A 10465-nucleotide genomic window follows, 5' to 3' on the forward strand; every position below is an offset into this window, starting at 1 on the left:
CAGTAACGAAGGGAAAGGCAAAGGCAAAATCCAAAAACATGCATATATTAGGGTTGTGTGTGTGTGTGGGTGTTTGTGTGTGGGAGTACTCACCTTGCAGATGCTGATTAGCTGAGACAGAGTTCCTGGGTTGCCACCTGTTTTCCATCTGGTTGACGAGTCCAGCCACTACTTAAGCCTGTGTGGAGGTTCCAGTCTTCGCTGAATCACTGTTCACCTTGGGGTATTGTGAGACAGCCATTTAGTACTTTTCCTTGAGAATTCTGAATTATTCAACTCGTGTTCTTCTCTGATTTCAAGGCAAGCCTCGGACACACCTGGAGATTCTAACCTGACGAACCTCCTCTGTACTGGACTCCTTTAGAAGCTCTGTTCTCCAGCCTGCCACTCCACCTCCACCACAACCCCCTTCAAGAACCCTTCAAGGTATCTACAATTTCAAGTGGACACTCTTACCTGTTGGACTTCTTCCTCCTTGAGTCTGCCTCCTCGTCATCACCCTGTAAGAAAAGAAAAGGAACTCAACTACTATTCTGATTATCAGTCTCGTCCAAGCCTCTCTGCTAATACTCTGCACTTTGCCTTCCAGGAACCCCGAATTCCCTATCCCCTGCACTGTAAATAAAATCACTTTAACTTTTACCCGTGTCTGTCATCCCTCTCAGCCTTGTCTGAATTTGAGTACTATTTTGTTAAACCGTAACAGCATAAGTTGTCAACAAGGTCAGAAGGCTGAGGCTCAAAAGGGACAGGCAAAAAACGTGGTCGAGGGAAACAGGCATGGATCAAGATTAAAGAGCTGTGAACAAAGACAGTACGCTGGATAACTGTGGCTGGAAGCAAGCAGTTGATCTGGCAACGTATTAGAGAAACAGGAAGTATATATACGCCAGAAACAGGTGGAAACCATCAGCAGCAATCAGAGAGAGAGAGGTGTGGCATGAAAAGAGGCTGGCAAAAGCAGCAGAGGAAAAACCCCAAAAAGGGAAAAACGGAGTGTAAACTATGACAGTATATATATATTAAATTCAATTCAGTTTATTTGATGGAAGTCTCTGATGAGGGTCTTGTTAATGATGTGACGGAAGGGGACCCAGGAACATTGTTCTGGGCCGTATCCCTCCCAGTCAACCAAATAATGGACTCCTCGGCCCCATCTCCTGGAGCGGAGGAGTCTGCACACAGTGTAGGTGGGTGCCCCATCAATGAATCGGGCGAGTGGGGGTGTTTCTGGGGCAGGGTGAAAATGCGAGGGCATAAAGGGCTTGATTTTGGATACATGAAAAGATGGGTGGATTCTCATGGATTTGGGTGGGGATAAACGGACAGAAACTCGGTTAATGATTTTGGATATGGGGAAAGGGCCAGTAAAACGGGGAGCAAGTTTGCGTGATTCTACTTTTAATGGGAGATCTCTGGTGGAAAGCCATAATTTCTGGCCCTTCTGATAAGTGGGTTGTTGAGACCTCCGCCAGTTAGCCCCTTTAATGTAGGCTGCGGAGGTCTCCTGGAGGGCTCGTCTGGCTCTCCGCCATCCGCGTTAGCAGCGTAAGGCTGACTGGTGAGCAGAGAGTACTTGAGCTTCACGCTCCTGAATGGTGATAAGAGGGGGCTGAAAACCAAAAACCGTGTAAAAAGGGGACTGACCAGTAGCAGGGTAAGGGACAGTGTTGAGGCCATGTTCGACCCAGGAGAGGTTGGGGCACCACTGGCTGGGATCTTTCTGACAGATGATCCTAAGCCTGGCCTCAACCTCCTGGTTTGCCCTCTCCGTCTGGCCATCAGTCTGGGAATGAAAGCCAGAGGAGAGGCTAATGGAGACCCCCAGGAGGTCGCAAAATTTTCTCCAGAACTTGGACACAAACTGAGGTCCTCTGTTGGAAACGATATCGGTGGGCAGACCGTGCAGGCGAAAAACTTCACGTGACATGATCCCAGCCAGGGACTTGGCTGAGGGAATCTTGGGAAGAGGGACCAGATGAACCATTTTGGAAAAACGGTCAACTACCGTCAGAATGACGGTGTTGCCGGCAGAGGGGGGAAGACCAGTGATGAAGTCTAGACTGATTTGGGACCATGGGCGTGATGGGATGGGAAGTGGATGGAGGAGACCAGAGGGGGGACGACATGAAGACTTGGCTTGGGAACAGGCAGGGCAGGATAAAACAAAAGAGTGCACGTCCTGTTTCAATGTGGGCCACCAGAACTGTGCGCAAACTAAAGAAACAGTTTTAGAAAAACCGTGATGGCAAACTAGGCGGGAGCTGTGGCAAAACTTAAGGACCTCCGGGACAAACTCAGGGGGTAAAGGGGGTCAGGGGGACAGGTGGCTGGAGTGGGGTGTAACTGGTTGGCCTGACGCAGGTCCAGCTCCAGTTGAGTGACAGCCAGGTGGGCAGAGTTGGGAAGGATAAACTCCCCGGTAGGAGGAGATGAGGAACAAGAATTCTCCTCCATGATGCGAGAGAGGGCATCAGGTTTAGTGTTCTTGTGACCGGGTCTATAGGTGAGGGCAAAGTTAAAGCGGGAAAAGAAAAGTGTCCACCTGGCTTGTTGAGGCGTTTGGCCGACTTAAGGTACTCGAGGTTCTTATGGTCAGTCCAAACCTGGAATTGGAACTGGGCGCCCTCCAACCAGTGCCTCCACTCCTCCAGCGCCAGCTTAACAGCGAGCAGTTCCCTTTCCTTGACATCGTAATTTCGCTCAGCTGGCGATAGACTTCTGGAGAAGAAAGCACAGGGATGAATAACTCCTTCCTTATTTTGTTGGCTAAGTACTGCCCCTACACCCACACTAGACGCATCTACCTCAACGATAAATGGTACCTCTGGGTTGGGGATAAGGAGGACAGGGGCAGAAGAAAACAAAGTCTTTAATTCTTTAAATGCTGCATCAGCTGCCTCTGTCCATAGGAACTTTTTCTTGGAGGAGATGAGAACATGGAAGGGATTAGCAATGAGGCTATAGTCTTTAATAAATCTCCGGTAGAAATGAACAAACCCCAAGAACCTCTGCAGTTGTTTCCGGTCTTTGGGTACTGGCCAGTCTAGTATTGCAAACACCTTGTCATTACTCATCTCAACTAACTTGGGTGAAATCTTAAAACTGAGAAAAGATGTGGAGGACTGGTGGAAATCGCATTTTTCAGCTTTGACAAATAAATTATAACCGGGTGAGAACAGATCTGATATGTTTCTTGTGTGAGGTTAGGTCCTTGGAGAAAATTAAAATGTCGTCTAGGTAAACAAAAACAAACTGATTAACCATGTCCCTTAGGACATCATTGACCAGAGGCTGGAACACAGCTGGGGCGTTGGTCAAGCCAAAAGGCATGACCAAATATTCATAATGACCTTTGGGTGGTTTGAAGGCCGTCTTCCACTCATCTCCCTAAAGTATGCGCACCAGATGGTAGGCATTACGGTGGTCGAGCTTGGTAAAAAATGAAGCGCCTTGGATAAGGTCAAAGGCAGATGACATTAACGGAAGAGGGTGTTTGTTTGTTTTTTTTGGTTATTTTGTTTAACCCTCTATAGTCTATGCAGGGTTTTAAGGATCCATCCTTCTTCCCCACAAAGAAGAAACCAGTGCCTGCTGGAGAGGTAGAAGGCCTGATGATGCCAGCTTGGTTTTGATGTACTCCTGCATGGCTTCTTGCTCAGGAGTAGACAGAGAGTAAAGGGCCCCTTTAGGGGGAGTAGAATCAGGAACCAAGTCAATAGCACAATCATAAACCTGTGCGGTAGTAAAGAGGTTGCCTTGGCTTTGCTAAAAACCTCCTTCAAGTCAAGGTACTCCTCTGGAACCTTAGAAAGTTCTGGATAAGTCTCTTTAATATTGTTTTTGGACATTGAGGGCATGACCGCATGAAAGAGACAAGATGACAAACAGGTATCGGACCAACCCACAATCTCCTTCTGTTGCCAGTTAATATGTGGGTTGTGTTTTGAAAGCCATGTGGCCCCTAGGACTACAGGAGAGTGGGGTGATTTGATAATAAGAAACTGTAATGTCTCTTTGTGATTACCCCCTATGGTTAAAGTCACAGGTTCGGAGATTAAAGAGGAGTCATGAAGAGGGTGACCATCTAAGGCTACGATGGACAGTGGTTTTGTAAGGATGGTACCATTTGCTGTTTCTGTTTGTGTCTGTGTTTCCCTAGTGTTTCCTCGTCAGTTTAATTGGTGCCACCTTTGTCTCGTCACAGCTGTTGTAATCACGTCTTGTCTTGTCCTTGTATAAAAGCTGTCTGTTCTGTCTTGTTCCTCGTCGGGTCGTATTCGTTGGGTCTCTGTGTTCTCCTGCGTCTCCCCTGAGCTCTCCTGAGTCCTCCCTGAGTTTTCCCTCTGAGCCTTCTATTTTGTAAGTAAGTTTTGCTGCCACGTCAGCTGTTATTTTGTTCTTTATTTACTATTAAAATACTTGTTTTTGTAATCTGCCGAGTTTGAGTCTTGTCTGCACATTGGGTTCGTTCCTGTCCACAAAATCCTGACAGGTTTAGGGGATTTAAACAGTTTATTCCTTGTTCTTGGGCAAACTGAAGGTCCATGAACTCAGAGTCGGCCCCTGAGTCGATGAGTACTTTAATGGAGGTGCAGGTCTTACCAGAAATGGACAGCTCAGCTGGAAACGTGAAGGGTGAGGAGATTACTGAATTCTGGGTCTGACTCAGCAGGAGTCTCCTCTTCTCTGTTGAGTCTGGCCTTTTAACAGACAGTTAGAGACGTTGTGAGAGTCCTGGCCACAGTAGAAACACAGCCAGTTCCGACGTTTCCTCTCATGTTCCTCTGGAGTAAGATGGCTGGGTCCAATCTGCATGGGTTCCTCTCATGGTAGTGTCTCTTGTGGACGTGGTGGAGAGGGGGGTCCCGGGTGAAGTCGCCTGGGCGCCTTGAGGGATCTTGAGGTTCTGCTGGATCTTTCAGCTCGTTCTCAGGACCTCTCCATCATGCGCAGATCCACCCTTGTCGCCAAATCCTCCACTTCCTATAGTGAGTCCAGGTATCGCTTGGTTGCCAGGTTGTCCATGATCTCCTCGTTAATCCCTCGGTAGAAAGCATCAATTAGTGCTTCTTCATTCCATTTACTACCCGCAGCCGTAGCATGAAAATCTATAATGTACTCAGTTACTCTTTGTTTTCCCTGCTTCACTGTAAACAGTTGACGAGCAGCCTCTCTTTCTGGGAGGATGGTGTCAAAAACTCTGCACAGCTCTTTTGAAAACTCATGAAACAAGAAGCAGTACCTTGAATCCTTTTGCCATTCTGCTGTTCCCCAGGACTTAGCTTTTCCTGACAGGAGGGACACGGTATATGCCACCTTAGCACGTTCAGAGGGGAAGGATGAGGGCTGGAGCTGAAAATGAATTTCACATTGTGTTAAGAACAGGCGGCACTGGTCCGGTGCCCCTGTAGTGAGATAGGTCGGTTAGCTTCGTTAGCTTCGGAGCTCCACTACATGTTATAATATCTGGACTAGTTCAAGTACCTGATATTATACTTAATTTAAACGGGTTCTCTCTATTTCGAGCTACTTGACAGATATGTGACAGAGATCAGTGACGTGAGACGTTAATTTTCTTTGACCCATCAAAATGAATGCGGTCATTTATTAACAGAATCAAAGTTTAACATCAAACATTGTACACGTGATTATTCTGATTGAAGCAATAACACAGCTTAATTACAACAGACATTTATGAAAATATCTGGATGATTTACTGGCAAGATAGAAGAGTTTTAAAGATGGGAAATGAAGTTTAAATGGAGAGGGAAAGATGGATGAGGGAATATCTGTCTGTATAAGAACGGCACTCTCCATTCGATCCCAGCTTCACCTCGGTACACTTAGGTAGTGGAAATCGACTCTTTACCTGTAGAAGATGTCTCCACTGGTACGGAGTTCCATTTAACGCCTCCTTTCCAGCGTCTCCGTAGGAACAGCTGTGAATCGTCCGAAGTAGTGACGGTACTTTGTTCAACACACGTTCACCTCACGGGTGGACTCACATGAGGAGTAAGTCCGTCAGAGGTTCCACTCAGATGTGGAAGATTCCATAATTCCCACAAGACTCGGAAGAACTTCGGATCATGTCTGGAACCTCCTGTTCTCTCCAGCAACTTTTCTGTTCGGTTCTGCCCTCCGAACTGAACTGCTCTCCCACCGCACTGGTTGGAACTAGGAAGTGTCGACATTTAAAGAGTTCTGTTTCCGGTTCATTTGGGAAGTCCTGATTGGCTGAAAGAGCTAATCAGAGGTGTGTTTTTTGTGACGTAAGAGGTCACTAGAAGTCAGAAAAACAGAAAAATGTTTTGGAACAGACAGAAAATGTTTTTGAGACAGACAAGAGAAATGTTTAGGCGAGTTGGGAGGAAACAGGTGCCAGCTTCTCTATTTACGTCTGAGAGGATTTAAAAACATGACAGTTCGTTCCAACAAACTTGTTTGCGTTTGTCTCCGACTTTTGACCGACTTACAACCTGCTCATTTCAGACAGAAGATCAAGAAAATGAATAATTACTCTGTAACAGACATTAACTAGATTTCTACTTTGAATGAGGATTAAAAATCATTAATACTGTTTCACAGTTGATTTAAAATGAGTAGTTCACTTCAACATTTAAAATGGTTTGAACTAAACACACTTTTGATTATCAAGACATTTGTAAAATAGTAATGATAATAAAAAAGAGAGTGTTCTTTCAATTGATCAGTGCAGGACACACTTAGAAAGTCTCTGGATGGACTTGATTTTGTGTTTCTGGACTCAAATCAATGAAATACAGTTCTTGTCCCAGGAAGGCCCTCAGGGCCAGATTTGACCTGAGACTTAGTTCACTACACCCCTGAAAACAGTTCTGGTGGAGTCAACCTTGGTTCCCGGTGTGGGTTACTCGTGGTTCCAGCATATGCAGGACTGCCGGCATGATTTGAGTCCTGAGGGTTTGAGTGAGGAGTTAGAGTCTTAAGCATGTTCATGATCTCATTCATGCCGGTCTCTAATTTACAGATGGCACCTTCCACACCAGAGCACCATTCTGAGCCTGGTGTAGGATCCATGTCTGGCCAGATCAATCTGTCAGAGATCTGATGGCAGAGGATCTGACACACAGACTCAGAAAGGTTTTTAAAATGTTTATTGAGTAAATAAACAGCTTCTGATGTCTCAGTTCCAGGGACAGGAACTGTATCTTTCTTGTTGTAACGGGGCACTCCAGCAGATATGTAGAGCTGCAGTGACCAAGTGAAGTCCACAGGCGTAGTCGAGGATGAGCAGGGTTCATACACGGGATCCGAAGATGAGACGGTAACGAAGGGAAAGGCAAAGGCAAAATGCAAAAACAGGCGTAGGTCGTCAACAAGGTCAGAAGGCTGAGGCACAAAAGGGACAGGCAAAAAGCTTGGTCGAGGGAAACAGGCGTGGATCAAGATTAAAGAGCTGTGAACAAAGACAGTACGCTGGATAACTGTGGCTGGAAGCAAGCAGTTGATCTGACAACGTAGTGGAGAAACCGGAAGTATATATACACCCAGAAACAGGGGGAAACCATCAGCAGCAATCAGAGAGAGAGAGGTGTGGCATGAAAAGAGGCTGGCAGAAGCAGCAGAGGAAAAACCCCAGGAGAGCAGAGAAGGAAAAGTCAAACAGTGAACAGAGTCATGAGAAAAAAGGAAAAACGGAGTGTACACTATGACAGTATATATATATTAAATTCAATTCAGTTTATTCATATAGCGCCAAATCACAACAAAGTTGTCTCAGGGCACTTTACAGAAACATTCACATACATAAAAGCCAATTAGTAAAGTTCTCTATCTAAGGAATCCAGCAGAAAAGTTGAATCTTGGCTTTGTTGCAGTCTCCCATCCTGAGCAAGCACAGTGGCAACAGTGGAAAGGAAAAACTCCCTTTTAACAGGAAGAAACCTCCATCAATATATGTATATATGTATGTATGCATGTATGTATGTATGTATGTATGTATGTATGTATGTATATATATATATATATATATATATATATGTATGTATGTAAATATGTATGAATGTTTGTGTGTATGTATGTATATATGTATGAATGTATGTGTGTATGTATGTATGTATATATGTATTTATATATATATATATATATATATATATATATATATATATATATGTATGTATGTATGTATGTATGTATGTATGTATGTATGTATGTATGTATGTATGTATGTATGTATGTATGTATGTATGTGTGTGTGTTTGATTTGATTGGTTTAATAATCTGTATTCTTGTTAATTTAACAGAAACTTCAATATCAATTCTCACCCTATATATGAAACCTGTTTCAGGGTCTCACCGCCACCAGCTGGTGAGATGCGTGACGTCAATTCTGAACCCCGCCCACTAGAACCAGTACTGAAAGCATAACGGAAACACAATGTGTTCCTTACCGAGCTGACTAGAACCGTGCTGTACCGGTTCTAAAGGTATATGGAAAAGGGGCATAAAACTTATTATCAGGTGCTTCTTGTGCGTGGGCCCCCAGGACCACTTCCTGCCTCCATCACTCCAACAAGACCGGTCTGAGCCTCCTGGTCCTGCACAGGACAGAGCGGACCTTCTGGACCTGATCAGACCTGGTCCTGTACTCTGGCTCCCGTCAGGCCCCATAGCGCCCCCACCCACCGCTCCGCCGCACCTGGGGGTCTCTGAGGCTCCTCAACTGCTGACAGCTCGCTCTCTCTGACCAGATGTAGTCCATCAACTTCTGTTCAGAGGCGATGTTTGCAGGACGCACCAGGTATTACTCTGACCCCAAACAGCACATGGCTGTGTTTGCTTGAAAGAGGAAATATTTTTAATTTCCACAGAACGGGGGGGGGTGTTGGGAGTAGAGGAGAAAAGAATGAGGATGGGGAGGAGGAGAAGGAGACAAGGGGGAGGAGGAGGAGGAGAGGAGAAGGAGGAGGAGAATGGAGGAGAGGAGAAGAAAAAGAGGGGGAGGAGAGGAGAAGAGAAAGGGGGAGGAGGAGAATGGAGGAGAGGAAAAGAAAAGGAGGGGGAGGACTCTGACAGGTCTTAAACGCTCTGGCGCCAAGAGCTCCGTCTGCTGCTAAATATAGAGAGATGATGGAGAGATGATGGAGGGATGAGAAGAAAGAGGGATGAAAGGAGAGAAAAAACAATGTCGAGCAGAGGAGGAAGAGGAACAAAACTCCATCAGACTCGAATCATGTGGCGCGAAACGAAAAAAAAAACTTCTGGTGGTACCAAATCACGGAGACCAAAACATATGCAACTTCACACACACACAAATACACACACAGAGAAAAACAAACACACACAGGAACACAGAAACACACACAGAGAAACACAAACACACACAGAGAAACACAAACACACACAGAAACACACACACAGAAACACACACTCATGCCTCGTACTTATTTCCTCATTCTGTAATCAATGATCCAGATTATCAAGTGCATTGATCTTGTCCTGTATTTCTTCTGCGCATGCGCCGCTTTGATAGCGGTCTGTTGTCATTAGTCGGGAGCAGAGGACATGTTGGACCTGGCACAACGCGCTCCTTCGTGCACATAATGACTTTTAAACCGCGCTAATGGAAACAAATCAACTCATTTGCACAAGTTGTGTGACAGAAGCTGGAATGGGACGTGGAATGTCACCTCTCTGGTGGGGAAGGAGCCTGAGCTGGTGTGTGACGTTGAGAGGTTCTGGCTAGAAATAGTCGGACTCACCTCATTGCATGGCTCTGACTCTGGAACCAGTTTCCTTGAGAGGGGTTGGACACTCTTCCACTCTGGAGTTTCCTCTGGTGAGATGCGACGAGTGGGCATACTTGTTTCCCCCCATCTTACCATACCATACCATACCACTTTATTTATAAAGCACTTAAAACAGCTACAAAGCCAACCAAAATGCTGTACAGACAAAACAACAGGTAACACACAAAGCAAAATACAAAATGAGGTAAATCAGAATATAGACAAAAAAAAAAACGATGCAGATAATGACGACAAACCAGTGTGGAGCATACAGGATCAAAACACAGATCATCTTGTTTTGAAAGTTATTGAATAGTAGTGAGTTTTTAAACGGGACTTGAAAACCGAGAGGGAGGGGGCCTGTCTGACAAGCAGAGGTAACTCGTTCCAGAGTCTTGGTCCTGCTACAGAGAAGGCCCTGTCACCTTTGCACTTAAGACAAGTTCCTGGAACTGTGAGGAGCAACTGGTCCGCTGACCTCAGGGAGCATGTGGGACATACGGTTGTAGCAAATGAGAGAGATGGGTGGGGGGGGACACTGTTCAGTGATTTGTAGACATACATGAGTATTTTGAACTGGATTCGAAAGTGAACCCATAACCAGTGCAGTGAGGCCAAAACTGGTGTAATGTGCTCTCTTTTGCCTGTACTGGTTAAAAATCGGGCTGCTGCATTCTGGACCAGTTGTAGTCATG

General features: G+C 45.5%; 1 protein-coding gene across 1 annotated transcript in view; it reads left to right on the forward strand.

The window, feature by feature from the left end:
* Positions 1–2741: 2741 nt before the first annotated feature.
* tbx2b (T-box transcription factor 2b) overlaps positions 2742–10465 on the forward strand; it is a 21939-nt gene continuing 14215 nt past the window's right edge. Inside the window, exon 1 of the mRNA XM_037677975.1 lies at positions 2742–2831. Coding sequence (XP_037533903.1) covers positions 2742–2831 — 90 coding nt within the window. The remainder of the gene's footprint in view (positions 2832–10465) is intronic.

The sequence above is a fragment of the Nematolebias whitei genome, chromosome 6, assembly GCF_014905685.2.
Source record: "Nematolebias whitei isolate Nwh7 chromosome 6, NemWhi1, whole genome shotgun sequence".
Lineage (NCBI taxonomy): Eukaryota > Metazoa > Chordata > Actinopteri > Cyprinodontiformes > Rivulidae > Nematolebias > Nematolebias whitei.